Source organism: Meleagris gallopavo, chromosome 3, assembly GCF_905368555.1.
Source record: "Meleagris gallopavo chromosome 3, MGAL_WU_HG_1.1, whole genome shotgun sequence".
Lineage (NCBI taxonomy): Eukaryota > Metazoa > Chordata > Aves > Galliformes > Phasianidae > Meleagris > Meleagris gallopavo.
In genome coordinates, this window is record NC_139406.1 from 60,362,448 (window position 1) to 60,389,586 (window position 27,139).

General features: G+C 36.6%; 1 protein-coding gene across 3 annotated transcripts in view; it reads right to left on the minus strand.

The window, feature by feature from the left end:
- Window positions 1-27,139, minus strand: part of PDE7A (phosphodiesterase 7A) — a 72,358-nt gene that overhangs the window by 20,862 nt on the left and 24,357 nt on the right. For 2 of the 3 annotated variants that reach the window (XM_085221190.1, XM_085221188.1), the window contains exons 2-3: window positions 13,344-13,404; window positions 6,539-6,622 (exon numbers count right to left, since the gene is read on the minus strand). In XM_085221190.1, coding sequence (XP_085077316.1) covers window positions 6,539-6,622; window positions 13,344-13,404 — 145 coding nt within the window. The remainder of the gene's footprint in view (window positions 1-6,538; window positions 6,623-13,343; window positions 13,405-27,139) is intronic. The other variant, XM_085221189.1, reaches the window with a different exon arrangement.

Below are 27,139 nucleotides of genomic sequence, written 5' to 3' on the forward strand. Positions count from 1 at the left end.
GCTATGAATTAATGCTTAGTGAAAGAAATATGGCTTCGCAAGTGTCTTCCAACTGAATGGAATCAGAAAAACTTTTTAACTCTTGTGAAAGTCTAGCAGTACTACCAACGTAGTAGAAGCCCCAGCAAACATCCCCTCAGATCAAGAATCTTACACAATAAAACACCAACTTAACTAAGTACATTTATAAACAATCAGCATACTTCAGTTCAGAAGAGACAGATATGATGTCTGACAGCTCTTTGGTCCAAACCTCTCTCCAAAACAGAGATAATCTGAGATAAATGACTCAAAGTACAGAGATTATACTACTTCATCTAAGTAGTGCAGAAAAGAGAGAATTAAATGCCAATTCTCCTATAGCACTGCACACCTTTAAATAATGCAGCACCAAAAATACAAAGAAAGTACTATGAAAAGACATCCAAAAGGACTGTAGCCATAAAATTCTTTTGATATTTGGCTCCTCTTAACCTCCTTGCACACATTCCAAGAATGATACAACACTAAGTAAACTCTACAATGGAATTCTTGTGCTGAACTGCACAAATATCTAACAATTATTTGAGAACTAGGAAACAGTATATATAAGATATACTTTTCCCCTTCTAATTTATTCACTCATAATTCTAGCAATCACGTAGCTATGTACTTTGACCTGACTCCAACCCCTTGCAAGGTAAATCTGTAGCTCACACCAGCATAGCATAAACTAAGCTTCACTGAAGCAAAATACTTAGGAATTATCATCAGAATACACTAATATTCATTGAAAAGATGAGTTAAGATGAAGCCTCCCCAGTGTTAATCAAGACACTGTGGCTCTCAGAGAGAAAAAACAAGAACACAATATATTTGTGATTTAAGTCTTCTCCCATAACAAGGATAATGTACTCCAGACCAGCACCAGATCTTTTCCTTGATGTTTTCCAAGAAAACATCACTTTGTGTTCTAGAATTCTTCAGTTCTATGACACTGGAATGGAAGAACTATCAAGTAATCCTTTTTGGCCTTCCTTACCACAATAAATCAAAGAAAAAACGTAAAAAAGTAGCACAAAAAAAAAAAAAAAAGGAGATTATTCTTTCTTTAAAAATCTGTGTGTGTAGTTAGAAAAGTCAAACTCGGAGCAGAGATGCAAACAAAAGAATGCCCGTATTTTTTACGATGGCAAGTTTGGCAGAAAGTAATACTTTCAAAATAAACTACTTGGAGAAGAAACATACAAAAAAAAAGTTCAAAAGAAATGAAAAAGAACGTGATTGTATCTTCCTCTGAAGACAAATTTACCTCAGTAATAAAACACTGTGTTTATCAGTGCAAGACTCCAGAGCACACACGCTGTTCTACTGAAACTTGTAAGGATATCTGTATATAAAATAATCACTTAGAATAGTAAAACAAAAACAAAACAAAAAAATCTGCCTTGTATTCTCAACCAGAAGCTTTTACCCTGAAACGTTCCCTAATTAAGCTCACGTGTACTTTGACTTCATTGTTTTCTTTTGACCAAAGCTGTATTTAGAAGATTTTCATTTGGCTGGGCTTTTGCAACTTTCCTTTCATGGCTGCATTCACTGTACTACATGAAAGTAAAACTCTCAACTGGAAGAGAAATTATTTTAACAATTCAGATTTTGAATAATTAGATGCCAATTTCAAAATGTGTTTTGCATAGAAATACAACTTTTAGAGAAACCTCTTGAGTGCAAGCTTTTTAGTTTTTACTGTTGCTACCTCCACAGGTAAAGAACCTCATCTTTCAATCTCTGACCATACATGCTCTTGAAGGACTTGATTTGTTGTGAAATTAGTCATTCTTCACTGTAGAATGTTTAAGAGTAACACCTTTGTTTTTCAAAAGATGCAGCTAGGTAATTCCTCTATTTTTTCATGAAATAAAAGAAGGCATTCAACTCAATATGGATTTTGATCATTTTTAACTCAAAATCTAGACGGCATAAGCATGATCAAGTGTTGTTATAGAAAGATAGCCAAAACTCTTAAAGGCAGTTAACTTGGACTTGAACTCTTCTTTCTTACATTACTTTTGATCTTTCATTTAAAGCAAGTCTAAGTTCATCGTCCAAGATACATCTTTTTTAGTGCTTTTTGAGCAAGTTCAAAACACCACTGCAAGCACCAGATGCTGATACTTCCACCAGATGTCAAAGTAACAAATAAAATGTTCACTGAACTGCAGATTCCACGTTAACAATCTGAAAATGGTATACCAAAAGAAAATCTCCATAATTTCTTCATGTTTTTCTACTCTTAAAAAAGAATTAGATTCATCCATCACCAATGAAAGACACCTGAGCTTTTCCCTTCTTTCCTTTCCACTACAAAAAAAGGCTACATATCCAACTAGAGAGAAAACATCTGTCTACACATCAGTGAAGCCACCAAGATCCAATCACATTCTCTCTCCCGGATGCAGAGCCCTGTATTAGTGAGCACAATTTGATTAAAACTGAGTCATTGCTAGATGTTTACAGAAACATATTGATTAATTCAAAAACCCTTAACTTCTAGATACTTTAACTCATAGATGTGACGTTACCTTATCTATGGAATATACAAGTAGAGCCACACATTGGCAATATCACCATCACCATGTACACGCAGGCTCAGACTAGGGTGGCAAGAGAATTTCAAAAGCCTTTTGACAAGATCTCATCTGTTGCAGTGCAGATGCAAAAGAAAAGAAGAAAAAACGCTTCCTCTACACAAGACCAAAATATTCTTTTTTATCCAGCTCATCCAGACTATATTCAACAACCCTTTCCTAAAAAGGAAATTTGGAGCTATTAATTCAAATTGTGTCTGCATATGACACTACCCAAGATTTTGGCTGTTATCTTATTTAAACATTTTGGCTTTGCTCCCCCATTGTAACACACTGTACACTTTGCTGAGCACTTTTTTTTTTTTTTTTAGACAAAACAGCGAGTGATTGAAGCACAGAGATTCTTTTGTTTGTGCATGCCAGAGAAGCTTCAACAACACAAGCAACAAAGCTTAAGTGTCTATATATACACAAAAACATGAATACATAAAAAGACAAACATTACCAACAACCTCTCAGCAACAGGAAAACAAAAACTTAAATCTTTATTTTTTTGTTTGCTACTTTTAAAAAATTGAATATTTGTACACTATCACCTACCAATTACTCTAGCAAAGATTTTGTATTCCAGTAGGTTTTAGTCAACAATTTCTGGACATTACAGATTGAATTACTATTTATGATATCTTTAATAATTTTAAAACAATTTTAAAAGTAACTACATTAACTGTAGCATATTTGTAATGAACTGCAACCACTTTTTCAGTAACTTCTCCAGAAACCCAACAGTACATGAAGATTGTTGGATAGTACTCTGCCAAACTTGTTACCTGAGAAGAGCAATGTAGATCTGGTGCTCTATATTCAGTAAAGTAAAAGACCATTCAAGTGTATGCAGTTCATTGTGCAACAGTAAAAAAACACATCCACTGAACAAAACTAGACCATTCTATTTAAAACATAATTTACTTCTGAGGAATAAAGTTACATGGCTGCTCTCTTCTCTCAGCATCCATCATCTCATCTCTCAGCAGCTTTTAGCTGCTAACTTGAGAATATGTCCATGGTCCCAAAGAAACATAAATCAACAGATCACAGTAACAGAAACTACTAATTGACATCATTGTTAACCAATTATCAACAAACATGAGGAACACCTTTCCCTATAAGCAGAATGTAGTCTGGTTAAAAAAACTGTTTATTAAGCTATTCTTTCTGATAAGTTCCTGCAATGAGCTATCAAAACGTAATTTCTGGAACAGAGAATGGTGTAGAAGAAAAGCTGCCACGCAAAAGGCATAGTTTTACAGTCAGTCAGATCTTGTGTTAATATTCTTCATGGATCTCTTTCACGCTACCATCTCAAAATATATATATTTTTTTTCCAGCAATCATTTTAAAAAACGAAGTTATAAATAAGTATACTTCTAGCCAACTTATGAATTTGAATATTTATGTGACAGTCACAAAATGATGGGATAAAGATGCAGACACTAAGCTTACAACCTGTAAGAAACAGGAGCGACCTTAAGAGCTAAGTGCTAAGAATATTTACTATTTTATTTAACAGTACAAGTTCTATTGCAAATAAAAACATTACGAAACAGAATGGATTATTTTCTGAAAACAAAAGAATAAAAACCAACAGTAGCTTCCTGAAAATAAAGTCACACATTTAAAATTCACTGCTCTTCCAGCCTCTCAATAAAATTTTGGATTAAGTGTCTATTAAGAAAACACTGGAAAAAAACTGGTCTCTGGTTCATTAGCTCAAGTTTCTGAAATACTCTGAAATTCCTTCACAAGACATAACTGAGAAAAACAAAAACAATGCTCGAGGACAAAAATAAGGTAAGCAAAATGTAAAATGTCAGTAATGCTTCAACAACTGTGCATGATGGGCAGTACGCGTAATCTGTAAAAAAGGCAAGCAATGATCATTGCAAAATTTTTAGAATCACAGAGTAAAGTTAGTCAATAGCAAATGAAAGTTACAGTGAAATTTTACAGACACCATGAAGAAAACATATGCATGCAATAGTGATGGTCAGTATACAGCTGTTGTGGAGAGAAAGGAAAAACATAAAAACAATACTCAGATGCCTTAGTCTGCTTTGTTGTAAAAGAGAACCATTTCAGCCCAGTTTTTGCTCCAAGCAGAGCGTGGTAGCAAAACTGGCTCCTCTACTATGGTGACTACTTTACTTCCACATGTGTAGGGGAAAAATCCTTCTGGAGTTACAAGAAGAGAAAATAAGCAGGATCCTCAGAATCAAGTCAATCAAGTCTTTTGCTTAAAACTATTAGGGAACCACTGATAAGGATTAGCATTTCAGAGAAAAAGAAAAAACACCTTAAAGTTCGTTTCTTTTTTAAAAAAGAAACCTGTAAGTAAGTAGATAACTTAGTGGTACCATAAGATTAACTCCTTATTCTCTAGGAAAGGAAACTGTATAGCAGGAGTCAGATCAACTCTGCAACAGACCATAATTCTGAAGTTAAAAGCACGTTCTTAAGTAAAAATCTGGCTATAATATGGCAACTTTGAAGGCTGCCACAGAAGCTGAGAAGCTGACACGAAAGGAAAGTTATAGGCAAAGAATTTTTAGGCCTCCTAGCAAAATTCCTTGCTGTCATCAGACACCACAGTTGATGTTGCTGAAAGTCAGTGCCTGTGCCTGAACAAGTAGGGGCAAGAAGAAAGCGTGTGAAAAATCCTTGTCCTTATCTGCCTGATGCGCAACTGTCAGGATGGAAGCAGAGTGATGAGCACCACAGAAAACACATTTGACAATGGCGAAAATATCACACGTGACTGCCTTCTAACACGCTGTTCTCCTAGAATTTCTGTTACTAGTTTCCCTTATCAGCATGAAATGTCACATAACTGTGTTTTTATACAGAGTTCGTAAACGGTATGCTATTTTTATGGAGGTTTTTTGTTATTTTCTCAGTAGAATTATCAGGATCTGTGATAGAATCCTTATCCTCTTCAAATACTCTTCAAACTTTGTTTTCTCACCTATTTTATGAAACTAACTTTTGAATGACACTTTAAGAGGGTAAAAGTTTTAGATTTAAGAAGTCATCTACTTAAAAATGAGCAACTTAAAGTAAGATCAGCAAATTAGCACAGTTTCTGCCACTCATTAATAAGATAATTACAACCACACTTGTTACTGTGAAATAATTTTCCTAAATTCCACCACTGCATTCAGATGATTCAGAATTGTGATTACAGAGCGTCAGTGTAGATTCTTTACTACAATACATTAACATTATTTGTGTACTTCCAGCATTTGAATCTTTTCCACTGTGCTGCATATTCAGGTATGGTGATTACTGCAGCTTGTATGTTACAAGTATTGATATATCAGGTTATTGCAATATAGAGGAAAAAAAAAGTGAAATTATATTCTTCTTGAAGCAGTTCTCTAAAGGGAAAGTTTCCTATAACCCATAATTAAGAAAATTTAGTCAGATGTTTTCTTACAACATTTTAATCTTTGGAATGTCTTCCTACGAGAAACTAAGATCTATCTATATGTTTGAGAAAATGAAACACTGATTGATTATGATTAGGTCAAGAATACTGAAATCTACTGGAATTCTTTTCAATCACCATCCTACACCAGGCCCTTCTCATGCCTGATAAGAGCAGTATTCTTCTCAAACAACCGGGTCTTCTGTAGTTTGCATACAAATCAGTAATGGTAATGCAAGTCTTCTTTTCCATAGGGATTCAGATCTGAACTCAATAAATAGGAGTTGAAACTATGTTTTTAGAAACAGTAATTTAGCAGTGAAGATTTTCTTATTCTATTTAGGAAGCAGAATGAAAGATTTTCCTAAGCAGGGTAAGGAATGGTCTTGCTATATAAGCTTCTATCTTTATTTGTATAGGCTCAGAAGTTAAAATTGATGGAAGCCTTTGTTTATTTGTCATTTATCTGCTTTTAAATACTTACAGTGAAAAATACGGAAATCAATGTATGGATGAGAACCTCTTCTCTCTGTTTCAAATCCTGCCCGACTTCTTACTCGCACATCTCCTAGAAACAGGGTCAAGAGTGAAATAAAAGTGTGGAAGAGTGGCAGAGATAAAAATGCAAATGAACACAGCCTGGAGGGGTAAAGATTCATGTACTTAATGAAATAGGGTTATTCAAACAATAGGCCTATTTCAATGCTTTTCATTTTAAGGTGAAATTCAAAACAAAGTTTGAAGACTTGTTAAACATGCAACTGCATGCTTCCTTGTCAAAATCTCTCCTGCCTATGCATACGTTGCCAGAAGCATGTGATAAGCATTCAGATGAAATTAGGAACAGCTTGCTACACCAGTATGGTAAAAATGCACCTTGATATGACAGAAAACAATAACATTAAAGTTTAGTTGTTCCTCAGTAACACACACGAAACAAAAACATTTTGTATAGTACAAGATTCAGCTTCTAGAAATGGTAGCTTTTAGCAAGTAAGCTAGTAATAATATGGTTTTATATTACATAATAGAATGTTTTCCCACTAGCATTTACTTACTTGTGCTCAGCTGTTTGAATATTACACATGAGCCTATTAAAATACCAAAACTCAGTATTAAAATTTTATAAAACTATTTTACACTGCAGTTTAGATTTAATCTGAGTCTTTTAGCATGCTCGCTGATTTCTATTTAGGCATTTTAACCAACTGAAAGCTGATCAGTATTCTTTCATAACGTAGTTACTTCCATTAGTGGAAGTAATTTGCTTAATTAAAAACTTTCACTTTAAAACCTTCAGCAATGACAAATTTGGGCAACCTGAGGATCAAACAAAAGTATTTCCCTCTAAGATCCGAACAAAAAATAAAGTGAAATTTCAGGTTGTTTTTCAGTATTCTGGTTTCTAATTATGAAAATCCTACAAGGGTATCATGTTCCTCTCCTCAAACACAGTGATTTTTTTATTAATCAAAAGTATTTAATGCAAGAAATGGATTGGTTTTAAAAGGAATAAAAAATAGCTACTTAATTTTCAGCAACCAGTACTATTGTGTTTCTAGCAACTTGCTAATTTATAAGGCAGCCTAAATCAGAAGATACATGAAGATACTGACCAAAAAGTTAGTGACATGCTTTTCACACTTAACAAATATATTTCCAGAGATAAGTATCTATAAACACAGACATATCTGTAGTGACACATTTCACATGAATGTTATCTTCTGAGGCACACTGGAAGCAGCACAAAAGATAAGCAGCAGGCTCCCTAGTAAGGAGTCTAGAGTCTTTGTTTCAGTAAAAACATACCAAACACAAGTCTTTGCTTTGTTGCTTTTTTTTTTTTTTCCTTGAAACTTAAAAACTTAACAGAGCTGCAAGGTAAATTAAGTCTATTACTACCTGTAAAAACCATCATTTAGACCACTGACAATCTAATGAACTATAAAGATTTCAAGCATTCATCTGGTCAGAGATGAAGAGGCAGGCTCGTCTTTTTCCAGACAATACAGAGGCAGCAAATTGTAGAACTCTTCAGTCAGGCCCAAAGACAGCTGGTGAATGTTATTTGAGAAATGAGTGAATAAAAAAGAAAAGACAGGAAGCTTAGAAAAAGGAGAGGTGAGTGCGTTAATAGTTGTGTAAGAAAATATCGGTTTATACAAAGGAAAAATGCAACTTTCATTACCCATCACATCTATTTATCTGACAAATCAGTCACAGCAATGGCTGTGTGACCTTTCAGCATACCAGCTGCACTGAGCAGTTGAGCTGATTTTTAACAAAATATCATACAGCTTTTGTGAGTGGCACTTATTTTTCAAAGCATTCTTAACCTTTGAAATTTTACCAGCCTGCACATTAACTAGCATACCGTTTTGGGTAGCATACAAAAGGTTTTGTGAATAATTTACTTGTTAGAAGTGTTGAGAATAGGAAAGGTTCACAGAAAAATGCATGGAGACTAATACAGAGCTCGGCAAACTACAAAACAAATAGATTCATCTGACAAATAATACCCTGAAAAATTCTCTGTTTTTTTCTACTTGTTTTATTAGCTAGTGCCTCATCTAACAGTACAGCTAGAATAATAGTACCCCCATTTCTCCTGAAAAGCTCACAAGGTTGTGGACTTTGAGTAGGAAAGAAAAAAATAAAAGCAGAGTAAGACTATTGCTTTTACCAGGAGTTACATTCAGAACACACATGTTTTTATTCTGGCATTCTGGAATAATTATCAGTTCTCCAGGACTGGAATTTATCACAGTACACCAAATAGAAGTTCCTACTAGGTCGAAACAAAAGCAGAAGAGCACAATGATACTAATCTCAACTGCATATATGTAATTAGTTCCAAACATCCAGAAGTACCTGACCATCATTATGCATTCACAGTTCAACTGATCTGACCTGCTGAGATCAATGGATGCCAAATGTGCCCACTTTATTGTGCTTGCTCAGAGCATAACACATTCACACTGATTTGGTTGAGAAATTCTGCAAAGACTTTGTAACCCTATGACCCGGAAATAAATTTAAGAAAAACATGATCGTCATCACAGGTAACTTTAAAACAAAAAAAGTGTAAAACATTTCAGATTGAAGATGACTTTTACCAGATACAAGGACACTTAAGCAATTCTTTCAAACAGCAACAGAAGTCCAACACAAACGCTGGTTATTTTTACGGCAGATAATTAAATTCAATACATAAACCAAGATAATTTATGAAGTTTCTATTTATTTAGGCTTTTTAAAAAAAATCAAAGCGGTTATGAAATGCTTTGATACCATCAGATCGCAGTGCTTACAGGTAGATTTCCTTAGTGGGGCAGAAGTGGTAAAAGATAACAGCTCTCATGTTATATGTCTCTTTAACAGTTATTTCAGCCACTCTGAAATAACTCCTCTGTTTTCTTAGGGAATGCATTCAAGTCCAGCATTATAATGATAATGGACTTCCAGGAACAATTTTTTTCCTTCTTTGCAAGTATCAGTGAATTCAAAGAATTCAAAGAATCAGGAGAAAGATTTTTCTTAATATGTTTCTCAGCTTTCAGCTCAAAGCTTGATTTTGCAGGCAGACCTGACACAGTCTCTGCTGCCTGAGTATCCAACTAAAATTTTTTTCCAGAATAGTTCTATGCAGTTTTTTTTTTTCCTTCCTTCAAAAGACATAAGACAGATTTGAAGGCTGAATAAATAATGGAAGAAAGAATGTGTAAGTGGGAAGTTGACAACTGAAAAAGAATCAGGTCTTTAGCAAAACTTACCTGGACACAGCTTGTTTAGCTCCTAACCCCTCTTTCAGACCCTTGCTCGTATTGCAAGGACAGCTTTGAAACTTACAAGGCTGCTGATACACCATAGTTTACATCCCTGCACGTTAAGGTTACACAACATGTACTTGATGCTATCCTAATATTCCAGTCTGAACCAGTAACATGCAGTAGCTGCTCAGGTTGCCCAGGGCTTCTGGAGAAGGGGTAGAAATCTCAGATCACGGAGGACAGCAGGGAGCAGAAGCCACCTCAAGGTAAACCACTCACACTCAAATTAAAGGCATGAAGATGTGCAGCACAGGATTTCCAGAAAGAATTACTAGCTTCATAGATCCAAGCTGCTATTAAACGTGCTGAAGAAACAGATGACAGGTCAGCTGAATATGCTGGAATTAAAGGAAAAGCAATACAACATAGCAATTGCTACCATAGAAGAACATGCCCTGAGTTATTCATTTCTTGCTTTCACCGATTTCAAGCTAAAGCAATCAAGATTTTTTAAAACAGGGCATACTGTTCCAGCTTTAGTTGAGATGTGTGCTCACCAATACAAGCAGTCAATGCCCCACTCTTTCCAGGCCATGCACACTATCAAAACCTTCAGGCAGTATAAAGCAACTACAGGAAGAATAGGTAACAAAAGCAAAGAAAAGGAAAAAAAAAAAAAAAAAAAAAAAAAAGTACCAAGATTACATGGAAGCACTTATAGGAAACAGTGGGATTTCTCATTGTTGTTGAGAGAAATAGCTGACTGAGGTGATGTGCATATATTAGCCTATTCAAGGTCTTAAAAGAAAAATTCTACAATGCTGCATCTGTATCTATATTTTAAAATAGCAAGTCAGCCACTCAGGAATGGCTTAGCATATATTTGGGGAACAGAGTATGACAGATGAGTCATTAACATCAATGCTGTTTGTTTATATTGACACTTGTGGGACTTGTTAGTTTATTTCATCGTGCCCCCAAAATTTGATCTTTTTAGTTGAACCTGGAAACTCTGTCATACTACAGCAATTTCTGCCCGCTTGGCACAAATGAATTTCCATGAATGAAATTCCAGTCAGAACAGCCAGAGGACATTAAAGGAAGCAACTCTATGGCCAATTCCTCTAAACAGATGCAGAAGGAAGTGTTCTAGATACCCTTAACTTGTCTACTTTTACACCTTATTTAGGTACAGTGGACGTGTTCTGTTTGTAATAGCAAGCAATGAAGTAGAAGGCAGTACCTCTTACAACTGTGTAACATCCCATAAAGTTACAGCTGAGGATTTCTTACAGGTCCTCTGCTAACAGGAGTAAAATTTAAAAGAAAATCCTCACGGTATTGTACAGGGAATCCAATCCTGTTTCTTATAAAAAGTCTAGTTAAATATAATCATCTTTCAATCTGTTCTGATAAGAATGTTTCTAAATACTGATGCATCCAACTGTTCAGCTTTCAGGCTGGTCTTTTTTTATAATCCCCTTCTGAATACAACAATACCTCGAGAAACAGCTGCTATTTTGTGCAGGACAGTGTACTTCATATTGGGAGAAACAAAGTGGTCAGTAACAAGTAAATAGTAAGAGTGTAACACACTGGTTCAAATATCTAATGAGCAATCTTTTGTTTGCTTATTGATACCATCCTCCAGCAAAAGTTAGAGGAGGTCTGCTCCTTTAAAAAGACGTACTGCTTCTGAGTAGCTGTCACTATTAAACAATAATGTCTGCAAGAGTTAGGTGCTTGTCATGAATAGCATTATCACATAACCTAATAAATTAATTCAAATTAGAGAACAACTGAAATTCAATTTACTCAACACATTTGCACACATTCTGGATATATCCCAGTTCTGCCTACTAGCACAGTGAATAAAGATTTCAAATCATATTAGAATCTTCCCTCAGTTCAGCCATGTGCACACACTAGGAACCACAGAAAATCATGCTTTGCTTTCTTCTAGTCTCAGTTGAGTTTTGCGATCAAACTCCTCTGCAGAATTCTAGACCTAACTACTAGGTAGTACAATTAAGCTAAGCTTCTAAAGCAGCCAAAGATTATTCTCCCCAGAAATCAAGAACTATTTTTCTACAAGCTGAACTTCCACCATTAGCAGATGAGTTAAAAAAAAAAAAAAATCCCATTTTGAAGAATTCTAGCGTTTATCTCACAAGTAGGATGATTGAAAATCAGCCATTTGACTTTTTAATATGAAATAAACCTAATTCTATCCCCTCAAAAAAAAGCTACTTTTTAAATTAGCACTTAGAAACCAGCATCATCTGTCCTCCTACTTTTTTTTTTTAAACAATTCTCCAAATTACATTCTGCTATTAAAAATTCTTTACTAGACAGTCAGTGCTATAGTATTAATAGCTTTAAAAACTTAAAATGAAAAAAAAAAAAAAAATCAAGAACAAAGTAACTGAAAAATGAAAAGGCACTAAGTCCAAGCTGCATTTTACATGCACATACATATTTGTCTACATATGTAGCTTATGACTATGAATTCATAGAGAATGTGGTCTTGAATTTCTGGTGACTGGGGTAAGTACAAATTGCAACTGAACTGAAACAACTCAGAGCATAAAAAAAGAGATGTTCTGGCTGATCTAGTCGAAACAGGTTAAGAATGTATCATCACTAGCTGCTTGTTTCATTGAGCTGCGGAAGACATGTATGCATTCATCGTCCATTTCAACACAAAATCATAGCTGAAGTTGGCTTAAATTAAGCACTGTATTCACAGTGAAACAGACTTCAGAGCATATAAAGTCCCTCAGGTCATCTACAGGAGCTTTGCAGCTTGCTCCTCTCAACTATTAGCCTCAACTCAGTCCTCAGTGCACTCAGTATCACAGATGATGTCCCCTGATGCATGCTCCTCCCAGTACTGTCCTTTCTTTTTAATTTGGCTTTATCTAGTTGTTACTCTGGAAACATTCTTCAGAAAGCTGACTAAGCTACCAGCCCTGTCACGCGTCCTTTTCCTTCTCAAGTCATCTTCTAGAATTAATGACAAGTATTTTTAAAAACCGTACCATTATTCGAAGAGCACCTTGAGTACTTCACAGCCTCTGTACTGAATTTTTCTGAAGTTTATGGTAATTTTCACACAAATATTCTTTAAGCTACAGTTTTAACTAGGATACCACGCAGAGGTGAAATTCCATAACAAGAATGAAAGAGCCATCATGAATAAATTAGAGTTATTTGTAAAACTAAACTTCTACCAAGTGCTTTACACTAATAAGAACCATGATTTGTTTTTATTTAAATGCATGAACAAGCATTCAACACAGTGGTTAACTCAGAAATTAAAAATAAAATAAAATTAAAAGCTGAACAACCAAAAAACTCAACACAAAAAGGTTTTTCTAAAGAATTTAACCAGAATATTTCCCAGGAAAAAGGGAATTATTAAGCTTAAAAGTACAGTGCTCAAATATATACTTTTTATATTTTTCTAAGCAATAACAATGGTAAAATCTTTGCAATAAAAAAACCTGGTACGCTTACCTAGCATACGAATGTACAGCGCAGTCTGATCGGAGCTGTCATAGGAAATGGCTCCACGTCTCTATAAAAAAGGATATTTTATGCATGTTAGAATGAAATTACTGCTCTTTTAATGTAAAAATGAAATATTAGTTGTCCACGTACACATTTCTCAGAGCCTTCTACTTCAGATACTGGCAGTTCCTTGCTAATTTACTTACCCATGGGTTAACTCAGTTTGTAAAGCTATAATAGTTTCAGAAGTAAAAGCACTTGAAAGATACCGTTACTGGAATCCCAGGGATTACACCTATATTCTGAAGGGCAGGATGTGAATGGCTTCCTTCCTTCCACCTAGCACTTTCTGTAGGCCAAGCAAGGTACCCATTTAAGGTATTCTGAAGAAATGTCTACAAAAGAGTCATCAAGCTATCCACACACAACACACAGAGACTCTCAACAAGGATGCAATTCTTAACCTACACAAAACTGGTTTTAGAGCTCCAGAAGCATTAAGCTGATGTGGTAACAGTTATAGTTCAGGAATCACTAAGAATGTGATGAACTGGACCTGCAATAGCTAAAAACTAGGGGAAATGTTCGTGTAGTTACACAACACCAGCATCATGTAGCCTTTAGAACTTGGCACAAGCTAGCAGTCAGACTCACGTCTTTCCTTAGTGTATTTCCACTGTCTTCTCCCATTTGCTAACACAGGGCCCAAACCAGAGCTATCTTGACCCTAGAAACAGAGGATTGCCTTCACAGTCAGAGTTCAATTTCATCAGTTACACAAGAGGGTTTTAGGTGGTTTAGTTAGGTTGCTTTTTTTTCTTGCCCAGCACGCTTAATTACATTCTGAACAGTGAAGTCCTGGGTGTCCCAAAGGGACATATCATATCCCTTGGAGAAGTTCAGGTAAAAGCCAACCTGTAGGTGAATGCAGGAACCTATTTATTCCTTCCCTAGTAAGAAAACACTACACCAGAGCCACGGGTCCAAAAACATTCAAGTCCAGAAGGTGGGAAAAAGCATAGAAAAACAGAACTTGACTGTTGAGAAGAACTACAAGAGAAAGAAATAAAGAAATTATTAGGAAGTGAAGAAAGGCAAAACTGCTTACAAGAATCTATCTACAGTGCAAACTGAATGCACTTAAAGAAAGCCTAGAGCTTAATAACCTCTATCAGTATGATGTGTTACAACTCCAATCCCAGAAAATATTAAAACAACGAAGTAACTTCTATGCTAAAAGAAGGAAGAAAAAAAAAAAAAGCCACAAAACTTCGCACTTAAAGGTAAGCTTAGTAGTTAATTACAGAAATGACCAAAGACCTACCTCTAAATAGGGTCCAATTATATTAGCTATTATATAAAAACTACAAGGAAGAACTCTCTATACACCACTTTTATACTGTCGTAGCTTTTGTTCCATGTTTCCTTGGAAGATCATAAACAATGCAAATCATCCTTCCCTTGAAATATGTTTGTACAGCAATTCATACAGCAGTGCGCCTGTCCCGACAGAGAAGTTAGCAATATAGCTCATCAGTCAGAAAACAACACTGATTTCCCACTAATGTGTTCAAATTTCTTCCTATGACCTCAGAATTTCAGCAAATCTCAGCTGGATGTATTTTCAGTAGCCTGAAGCATTTCATACCATTGACTAAGCACAATCAGCGATGGAATTCAGTGCAAATCTGCAGTTTGCACTTGCCTGTCACATTGATTCCTGGACATGTCCAGTACAAACCTGTAACTAAATAAAGGGGGAAGGTCACCACAAATGGAGCTAGAAGAACCATAATAAACAGGAGCCTACATTTCTGAAACAGAAAACAATGCAAAGAAATTGATCAAAATAGAAATCCTTTTCATAGCATTATTTGCTAACTAAAATCTAAAACAATATTTGTTGGCTAAAATAGCAGATCAAATACATGAGCACTTCTTAAAATATAACCCCCTAGCTTATACAAACAGGTGAGTTAATTCTGCAGGGACAGGTATTCACAGGAATCTTTACCAACCAAACCTTTTCAAATCACCTTTCAAAGTTTGGTTTCCTAATGAAAAAGAAGCATTGTATTGTAAACCTCATTACTAAGACTTCAAAAGTAGTAGGAGAGTCTCAACAATCTCAACTAATGTTATTACAAGGCTAGAGATCCTACTGATGTAGGATTCACTGATTCACTGAAATTTGTTAATTAAAACAGGTAAGAGAAAATCACTTATTAGCAGGTTCTGCTGAGGGAAAGGCACATTGGGTGCTGGCAGACAGACCTCATACCTTTAAGCCATGTGGCTGGGGAAGGAAGAGCCAGGAGAACTGTGGTATACAATCAGACAGAAGGGGAGTTAACAGTGCCCATGTTTATAGAAAACAATAACTCAAGTCCAAGCGTACTGTCAAATTATTCTATCAAAATTACTTTTTCTTTATCCTGATCTTGCTCAATTTTGTAAATAACATGAACTCAGTAAAACTATTTCTGGAGCTCTGTCACACTTCTTTGGTCTGCCTGAAGCTTTCTATCTATTAACTACAAGAGAGCACACTGAACTCCTTGACCTTCTGTGCATTTCTCAAGCAGATAAGCACCATTCCAACAGGCAGACGGAATTGCTTGTGCTGAAACTGAAGACAATCCTAATGTGTTCAGGTAGTTCTTCTCAAGCACAAGGATAAAACTTGGTCCTGTGAGAATACCTGCTGGGCTCCAAGTGATTCAAAAAATTTGTCAAATAATTAGGCCAAGTTATTCTCTACTCCTTTCCATACATGAGAACAACAGGCTAACCTGGGTGGGCTGTTCTGCTTCAACAGTGAAGACATATCAAAAAGACTGTTGGGAAGTTGTAGGATTAATTGCACACATCCACTTTGAAAATTTCACCTTAAATTTGAGTTTCCTATTAGAGTGTTATCTCTTTTTCCAAAGGACAATGCAGAAAAGTAGTAATTTTTCCTATCTTTTTTTCACATCTGTATGGAAAGGGATTGGAAGAAGTTCAAATTCAAGTGGAAGACCACTATTCCTGTAATGATACAACAATGCCAGAAAAATAGGTAAAGGGAATATCTATCAACAGTCTTTTCACAAGTGAACAGAAAATTATTAAGAGTCATGCTACGAGAATGATGCACCAAAATAGCACATAGCTGCATCTTCATGAAACAGAAGCCACTTCACTGATGCTACATAGCATAAACATTTAATAACTGGGAAAAGAGCACTGCTCTTTTCGGAAGAAGTTGAAGGGATAGAGTCCACCTTCACCAAGTTTTGCTGATGATACTGGAATGATCGGCTGACACATCTGAAGGCTGTGCTATCATTTAACAAGACCTGGACAGACTGGAGAGCTGGGCAGGGAGGAACCTGATAAGGTTTAACAAGAGCAAGTGTAGAGTCTTGCACGTAGGGAGGAATAACTGCATCCATCAGTACAGGTTAGGGGATGACCTGCTAGAAAGGATTTCTGTAGAGAAGGACTTAGGTGTCCTGGTGGACAACAAGTTAGCCACGAGCCAGCAGGATGCCCTTGTGGCCAAGAAGGTCAATGGGATCTTGGATAAGAACAGCAGGTCAAGGGAGGTGATTCTCCCCATCCACTCTGCGCTGGTGAGGCCACAGGTAGATTATTGTGTCCAGTTCTGGGCTCCTCAGTTCTAGGAGACCTTTGTCTTTCTTGAAGGCCACAAAGGTGATAAAGGGCTAGAGCATCACCCTTATGAGGAAAAGCTGACACAAGAAGCTAACCTGGGTCTGTTCAGCCTGGGGAAAAGAAAACTGAGAGGGGATCTGATAAACGTTTATAAATATCTGAAGGGAGGTAGGAGGCAAAGGGATGAGGCCAGGCTCTTCTCAGAAGTGTGTCAAGGAGTAATGGCCTAAAACCTGAATACAGAACATTCTGTACTAACATGCAGAAGAACTTCTTTACAGTAAGAGTGATGGTGCACTGGAACAGGTTGCCCAGAGAAGTTGCATAGTCTCCTTCTATGGAGACATTCAAGACCCAGCTGGACACCCATGTGTGCAACCTATTGTAGGATACCTGTTTTAGCACAGGGGTTGAACTCAGTGATCTCTTGAGGTCTCTTCTAATCTCTGTAATTCCACGATTGCTCCGTTCAAGCCAGAGAAGTTTCCAAGGATCGGTTTTATCACAGCAATTCCCTCACCCAGCTTAGAGCAAAGCACAATAATTAATGTCAGGCACTTAACGTTGGCAAATATTCACTAGCCAGGCTTCAGGCTGCCAACTGAAGCAATTGCTGGTCTCGTTCCATAATGGCAAGAAGAAATTGAAAGAGCAGTAGGTTTCCAAACATCAGTATCTCCTATCCAAATGAAACAATCTATACTTTCTGATGGGGTACACAACTTTCATTTTGCAACTCAGTTGTTTACTCAGACTCTGGAAAAGAAAGCTAGAGGACAGCAACGCAGCCAGTCAGATATTTTTTACCTACTTGGCTTTTCTGCCAAAGATATTTGCCCAACAATAAAGAGAGACTGTTCTCAGCAAGAGGAATTGAGAACAAGTTCAGAGAAGTTACTGTATTATGGTAGCTGCAATTTGCTGATCATGCTGTGCCTGTGTACACCCTTGGAAACAGTTTAACATTCTAAGACTGTTTTTCAACTAGAAGCACCTAGAATGACAAACTAATTAGACTGGATTTCTTTCACTATTATTGGATTTCAAAAGCAAGACTGTCATTTAATGCAATTCCTATAATGATTTTGGTAATTAAAAATTCCTGAGTGTTCCACAACATACCACCAGAGTTTCACTCAGTAAACTACTGGAAAATGCTCCTTAAAACCAACTAAGGAGTTGTCATTAACCAAAGGCAAGCCACTGCAAGACAGTTCTACTACGATTTTATAAATTGTTCATTGAAGTTCAAAGCAGTCATTTTAAAAGTTTATCAGACCAGAGATATGAAAATGTATTTAATTTCAGGAAGGCAATGCTAGTAAGCAATCCGATTAACTTCATGCATGTATATATCAAACATTTGAATGCGGCTACTTCATATAAATATCAAACCAAGACAAACAGTAATTGACTGTTGTCTTTCCTCTCATCCTTTTCCTCTCATCCACCTTAGAAGTACAACAACTGGAATAATAATATTTCCCTAAAGTTTCATTAGTTTAAAAGCTTAAGATTTTAACAGAAAGATACAAAACAAAAGCTTGACAATTGATCAGAAAAGTGTATTCAGAAAGAGCACGTGACTTACCAAAGTGAAGAAAGAAAACCTTAATAAATTTAACAGGGATAACAGAAGGGCACAGAAGCAAAGTGAGGTGATTGGATGAACACACCAAAACATATTTAAAAGAAATGACCACTTAAGTGATTAAAAACATAACTATGAGTTTTTAATTGTACTATCAGCTATCTGGAAGTACTATTATTCTCCCTTTAATGGAATCTATGACCAAACTGAATAAGGACAAAATTCTAAATAAAGCAAAACAAACACAAACAAGCAAACAAAAACCAATATGCCAGTATAACACAGATATATACTCAGCAAGCATACCAGTTGTAAAACTTTGGAAACCAGAATCTGCCTTCATCATAAACGAACATTTATTAGCATCTTGTGATCTTTTGCTTGCAACCAAGCATGGCCACTTTTGCCTTAGTAAATTTGGAAATGCCTTGCTGCTAGTGACCAACAGCTAAAGGCAAGGAGACTTGACAAAGTTTGGTTTGACAACAATTTCTAATTCACATTTGCCAGATTCTCCTGCTGATTGTACAAAACAATTAAAATTAAGAAAAATATCCATCTGTATAAAGATGAAGGAACTCTGATTTCTTTCCACTTCCCCCATTCTCTGCACTGATTCCAGCCCTCCTTCACAACACAAAACTTAACTGCACTGCTCCTTTTGGAATTAACTTCAAGCTAGGCAGTGAGCTGTGTTGTGAAGAGTCTGATCTCAATTTCAGACACCAATTCCACCCTCACTTATTACCATCATATACATTATGTGGATACTTATTTTCTTCAGAAAAATAGAGTAGGAACTTCTAAGTTGGTCAAACGCTAGCCCACATTTTTCTTAACACAAGCATCTGCAGCTGAAAGTCTACAAAGTGAGAGAAGTAGCTGGTATTTCACCTAAGCAAACAAAACTGGTATTTCCACTCCCCCAGCCCTGAAATCAACAACACAAAAAGGATATCCTGTCCAGGAAGCAAAACACTAATTTGAATTATTCTCACTATGTTTAAAATTGTTTTTCCTTATTTTCACAAACTCTTTAAAGTGCTGTAAGATTGAAGACCAGCAAACCAAACCCTGCCCTTTGGAAGGCATTTCAGATCCTTTTTCAGTTTCCTAATTGGCACTGCTGCAAACATACCCTTCCCGCTTGAAGCAAGGAAGAAGTTGAGAGCCATAAAATCATGTTTGAACACTTAAGAAATGCAATCTGAAGTTATGAATGATGTATTTCCAAAACAGATTAGAGTTTAAAAAAAAAAAAGTAAAATAAGAACTTATGAGTTGTTTTCTCTCAGGCTACTACTTATAAAACCATTTAGTCAAACGGTAACAATAAAATGACCTACCTTAGATGTAATCCATTTGATAAGGATCAGAGTTAAACACCAGACTGATGCAATTCCCATTGCATTGCCCGAAAGCTTAATCCCCTCCCTGACCCTCGTGGTGCCACAGGCTGAATGCCTCTGAGCCTTCAGGACCGCATGCAGCAGGACAGGAGGAAGCGAGGCTGTGCTGCAGCCCAGCAGCTGCAGAAGCACTGTCACCTGACAGCCCAGCAACATGGAAGCGCTGCCCCACGCCTCCTGCCAAGAGCTCCGGACGAGAAGGCATGACATCCAGAGGACACAGGCAACATTAAAGCCTTATAACATCTGCAGGATTTAGTAAAGGAGATTAAAAACCACAATTACACTTATTATATGTATTTTAAGGCAACAAAGCTTGCTAGACTCAGGATCAGCCTACTACAAAATAGCAGTTCGCCAAGCACTGGGCTTATTTTATGAAGATCCCTTTTCCAACAGATTTCACCTCAGCTGATACTCAGAAGGCCCCCTTTGCCTCTGCCACCCAGATAACTACAATGAACTGAACTTCAAAACATATTTCAAGGACCCTTTTGTAGCAAGTTACTATAAATAAAGTGATGGAAAAGAAGTTAATGCACTTAATACATGCAGTCGTTAAAACCAGCTGTGGTTCTCTGATCTCTCACGTCCACCCAATACTGAGTCATCCTTTATAGTACCTTCACAGCTACCCGTGCTCATGCCTGCACTATAAACAAACACATCTTTTCAGCTTAACGTTGAAATAGATGAACTCACCCCTCATGTCCTCTCCCACTCAGCCAGGGTTTCCAGGGTTAGCAAGAAGAATCATTTCCTCCAAGATAGCACATCTTTTGCTCTTTCCCCTCTGCTTGCCTCTAATACCAATCAAACCAAAACCATAGGCAGGAACATTCAATCAAAATGCACCATTTGGTACTCTGCCTAATACAGACCTTATCTAAAAGGTTCATATCCACCCAAAACATAATCTGTCATGGATGTAGACTTACAAGCATTATCGTCTCCAAACACTTCGCCTAATTTAAGACACGCTGACAATTAGTAATCACCAATCTGGTGTTAGCTAAAAGAATAAATAAAATCAATAAACGGCATTAGGCTGTATCTGCATTATCAGTTTGACACAACTAGACCAGATAAGAACACAGTGGGCAATTTTACACCCATACTACATGAAGCTCAGGAAATATATGTGTACACCCTAAGGCCACATCCAGCCAAATTTCCTACCACAGGAGGTTAAAAGTTGTCAAGATTCAAATGCTTCATGAGGCAAAATTTCCACTGTATAACAAATACTGCATACAAGCCAGCATCTAGTTCATCCCTTACCATCAGTTCAAATGCACAAATACATACAGTATTGCTTACAGTCTTCAAACAAATATCTCAATGACAATTAAAAATTAATGATACAAGGCATTGTAAATCCAATTAAGCAAAAGTATATTCTACTATGTTGTACTATGTTCTACAACCACTTTTTCCTTTGCTGAGAATATCTTCACATGTAATTCTTAAAAAAAAAAAAAAAAAAACCATACACAAGATTTCATTATCAATTTAGCTGAGAGTCTCCAAACAGTTGTTACAAAGATTCCACTAAAGAATTTACCCAAGTTGTCAGTCTGGCTCCATTCTGAATATGGCTGTAATATGGGACAAGCTTCTACCTCTCCATTGATAGGCCATCATGATTTGCCAAGATCCTATTTCTTCCATATATGAATCTGGGAATCTGCAAGGCTCTTTTATCCCAAGGACTAAGTACAGGATCACAATTTTAATTGTGTATTTGCAAGTACTCATTTGTCCCATTATTTTTAATGAATTAAGCATAACTCATTATCTTCCAAACCTCTGTAACTATTACATCTACAGATGCTTCTTTAAATGTTTTTCATCAAAATAAAATAAATCCAACAACACTTACAAGAAACTCACAGTTGAAATAAATGCACCCTATTTCATACACATTATTGGATCTGATATGATACTCCTGTCTAAATGCAGCAGGATTTCACATATCTCCACCTGCACGTTTTTTAATGCAGAATTTTGAAGCCTGCCACAAATCACTCCTACTTTCCAGACTGACCTGATTTCACAAGCACATACTTGTAAGCTGGCCCAGAAATTAAATCTCTGTGGGGGTCTCTGCCCTTCAAATGTCATCTTCTCAAACAAGTACAGAAGACTGACTTGTTGCACTTGGATTTCTGGGATACAGTCCTGTCTGATCCATTACTTGTTCTGGACTGGTCAAGGAACTTAACCACAAAAACATTAACAACATGTAAATAACAGCAAAGAATATACTTATCATTCATCAAATCATCAACACATAATGCAAGGTCTAAAGTAGCTTCCATCTTTTCTTCGTTTTTCTCCTCGCCTCACCATCTATCATTTGTGATCTGTCTCTCTAGCACCCTTCACTAAGATGGTATAATATGGTAGTCCAAGAGAGGCAGTCCTACAACAAAGGTAGCTACTGCTGCAGCCCAAGCTAAGTACTGAATACCACACTCAAGGAAAATAGGTGGAAAATATCCCATTATTTTTATGAACACTAAGAATTTCATAATACATAGACAATGGCCAATTTTTATAAATGCTACTTCTGCTTATGTCTTAATTTAAAATGTGACCTAAGATTCTTAATTTCAACTTCTTAATTAATAAATTTGCCATGCTGAAAGGGAGGCACATGATCCCAAATATTTTTATTATTAATGCCACTTACCAGCTAGTGAGGAGTAAGCAAACACAAGAAATTAAAGTAGCAAAATTCACCTCTGTTACTAGACATAAATTGCCATTAGTACCCAACTCATTGCAATCAAACTCAAGAGGCTGGCTGATCTTAAAGCAAGGCTTACAACTCCAGAACTTGGCCTTCCAAAAGCCAAGAACAGCTACTGATCCAGAAGGTTGAATTTTCATTACCAATTTTTTATTTTTTTTTTTTAAGTTTCAGACCTCTTCCATTACAGACTTCAGCGAGCAGAGAAAGAAGGATCCAACCTCAGAGAATGAACAGAATCCAACAACTTTTTATTTCCTCATCCATCAGCTACCTTAACATATTATCAGGATTACCCTGTGTGCATTTCGGACATTACTTCCAAAGAGGGTATCAGGTATTATATATGTTGGCAGGGAAACACGAAGCTTTGGTAAAGTAAGCAGGCTACTCAATGTTGCATTTTTCTGATGGCTGTTTTTAGTTCTTCATCTTTTTTGCTCAACATCACATTTGCACAGGCTAACAAAGATGGCCCCGAGTAACATGGAAAAATGATTTGACAAAAATGCATGCACCTCAGTTTAGCAATGAATGCATTTTTAATTTCTAAACATCTAGAAATAAGTTATTCCTAAAATGCTTCTTTTGAAATACAAATGAGAGTTTAAATTAAGAGCTTATTCTTTCATATCACAAACTGTGATTACTCTTTCAGTTGTTTCTCCAATGTAATGCACTTCCATTTCTAGAAATACAAAGAATATACTATTGGAAATTTAAAGCAGCTAAACTGGTTTATCTGTCACTGGGCCAGTCTGTACCACACAACCCTCATTCTTATAAAAACATATTTAGCCAAGGAACATAAATTCTATACCACAGTATTCTCATTCAATCTGGCTCCAATTTTCTGAGGCTATTTACTTACAATTGCATTTTAAGGGACATTCAAATAAAAAAAAAATAAGTAGAAAAAGCAGAACTAAGTGTAAGCAAAGAAAGGAAGAGTGTTGGAACTGATTTTCCAAACTATTCCAGCCTTCATTTTCCAAAGCAAAGATGAAGGATTTGCCTTTTTGAATAAGTAACCTCTATTACTAGAATAACCTGAGTTTTTGTTTGTTTTGGTGGAAGGAGAGGATTGTTTTAATGTAGCATTCGTGACAGAAGGTACTTTAGAAGATTCTCAGCAGAAAGAAGTGTATGCCTGAAGTCTGACTGAAGCTTCAGTGACATCTACTTACACGATGTAGCATAAAGAAGTACTTCAGTTTCTTATAAGCTTTTGTGAGTATAAACTCTTTAGCAGATTTTTCTCTTTGATTTGGGATGGTTGGGGTCAGTAGATACGAGAGAGCAGATAGCCACCACACACACAAAAAAAGACAGGTTAATGTACATTTAAATGTATGTTTAAATAATATTTTGACAAATGTATATATAGTGTGTTACTAGGTATGAAATGCTCTACCTCAGTGTATTCTCTCTCAAAAAAGCAACCATTTCCAATACTGGTTTAAGTGAAGTTCATTTGCTGCACAAACGTCAGCAAGCACTGCACATCTGTGTTAGCATTGCTCAGTCCTTGCGCACAAAACTTCCACTGTGAATTCCCACTCCTGTTGAATCAAATCCTCAGCCAAGTGAAGAATCGTGCTGTGTTTCGAGATTCATTTAAGGCACTTCCCCGTTTTTTGCTTCCCCAAGCCTTGCTTCCTTCCTACAACCTTCATGAGGGCTGCACAAAGGAAGCAAGGGCTTTGTTTAAATCCACCAAACTTAGGCTTCTGCTTCTCCCCAGAGAAGAGATGATGGCAAGAAGTTCTACTCTGCTTCTACAAAGTGCTCTTGGAAGAAACAACAACAAAAAAGTTAATTAAGAAGTTATTAAGATGACAGTCTACGCCTAAGCATTTTCCATGTTCTGTTTGGGAGAAACATATTTTTCAACTGTCTGCAGAACTCAGGCTTATTACCTTGGATATAGAAACACCTTAGAACAGTTGTACTCAACCAGGGCTGGTCTACATCCGTTTGCATCTGTCTGCACCCGTTCATGGACACTGGCATCTGCTGACTCACAAAAGGACTATGGCACAGCAAGAAATTAGGCTGTTTTCAGAATACAAGATGAATGCTTTTGTCCATAATGTAGGTGAGGAAAAAACAGAACAGTTATTAAAAGACAAGTGCTGTCAGGGCCTTCAGCTTGTAACCCAGTCACTCAAGACAGACTGCACTCTGAAGGTAAGGCATCCAAAGGCCAAGTTTTAGCTGCTCCGAGTTACTGATCTACGCTATTAAATGCATCTTCGCACAGATTGAGTGCTAGCTGGGAAGCAAACTGAGTTATTTCAATTTTAACATGCTTCACGTTTTGCAAGTAACCTGGCTATGTCAGTGAAAACAGATGAACAGTAACACGTGACAAAAAAAAGCTAAGTGTTTTAGATACTGTAACGAAACTGCTACATTCTGTTTCTAAAGCACATCCTTTGAATGGTGAAAGACTGTAGTACTGCCTGTCTTATATTTAACTAGAAACCTATATTCAAGATACTGAGGTTGTAATCTCACAGAAGGACAACATCATAAAAATGTCAACATATCACAACACTAGAAAAGGAACATAAGGAAAAAAAAAAACAAAACAACCATAGTAGTTGCATCTTACCATAATCCTTCATAAAATATCTAGAGAAGCTACAAAGCATAGAAGTCTGCTGTTTAAGTTGAGTACTTAGGCAGTGGAACAAGGAAACACAGGAAGCAGTCAGGGCCCCTACAGCACATTTGTGGAGCCCATGAACACAAGGAGCAGAGCCAAGCAGTGCCACAAGTGGATGCAGAAAGCCAAGGGGGCAGAGCACAGTCAGTCGCTGCACTCTGCTCTTTGACTTGCTTCCTGGCTTCTCCCTCTTTCAGAAACGAAAGACTGAATAAGAAAGCCAGGTAGCTTGTATGTGGATCCCAACCGATGGGTAGCCTCCCATACCAGATAGCTTCTATGTGGATCCCAATTGAGAGTAGGCTCCTGTAACTATGTGGGCTCACCTCCCTCAACATTTTAAGCATTCCCCTGCCTTGTACTTTTCATCAAGTATTTGTTTCTCCAGTATTGCTAAAGGAAATGCTTCTAACTGCCCCCATCCATGCTTCAATTCACGAGCTAACACGAAATTAAACTACTGGCATCTATTGAGACTCCTCAGTTTCCATTTATTATAACCAGGTGTTTATTCAAGGATTTTAGGTAACATTTTCAGATTCTGTTTGTTAAAAAAAATAAGGTTCCAGCAGGAAAAAAAAAAATCAAAATAAAAATTCAGCATTTCTTTAGGCATATACACATTCAGTAAAGACCCAAAAATATGCTAAACATGTAAAAGGTAAAAAAAAATAAAATCAACATTTCTGGTTCCTTGTTAGCAATGATACAGAAATATAAAAACATTATGTCGTCAAAAAAGATCAAGTTTAAAGGAGGAAAGCTGAAAGTTTCAGATTGATACATTAAGGAAAGTTGGCAACAAAATATTCAGATGATTTATTTCAGAGCAAAACTAGCTCAGCCTTGTTTTTGATCATTTCCATTAAAACACCAAAATGACTACCCAGGTCAAACACTGAAACTAGTTATTACTCTGTGCTGTCAAATCCACAAATCAGTATAATATTTTAATAATATAATGGCATTACAAATGAAAAAAAATAATTAACTGAAATAGTCACCACAGAGTTTATAAAGATTAAAGAGATTCAAAGCGAGATCACGCTGGCCATGCTCAAGCATTTCATTAAAAAAGCAAATCACTCAACTAAGAAGTGACAGATGCTATCTGAAATACAGAAAAAAGATAAAGTTACATTAGTACATTCAACTTCTTTCACTTCAAAAATGTAACTTTTTAAGCTTGTGAAAAAATACAGTTAGGGTGTGCTACAATTATTTATGGAGAAAATTCTTCTGGAGACTCTTCCCACTAAACACTTATTTTGGAACTTGCTGATGCACCATATCCAAAATGCTTGTAGTTTTCCATAAGTTTTCCCAAGAACTAATTAAACCTACAGCCACCCAGGCTAAGCTGACCAATTTCAACTGAACTGGTTAAGCAGACCCATTGCAGCTGAACTGGTTAAACTCAGAACAGCTCTAACGAGACTGGGTGCTGAAACCCCTAACCTTCCCCAAGCCAGGTCAACACCTGCCATTGCAACACCTCACCTCACTCTCTGGGCTACGCTGCACTACTGCCAGCTTACCACCTTTTATTGAGCTACTTGTACTTCTCTATCTTACCTACTCTCAAATTCTCCTTCTCTGACCCGCACAGGTTACACATTTCTCACAGTAAATGCATTAAATAAAGTTCAATGATGGAATTTTCATACAACTGGCACATTTTATACATATTTACGCATTCTTAAAGTAGTCACTGCA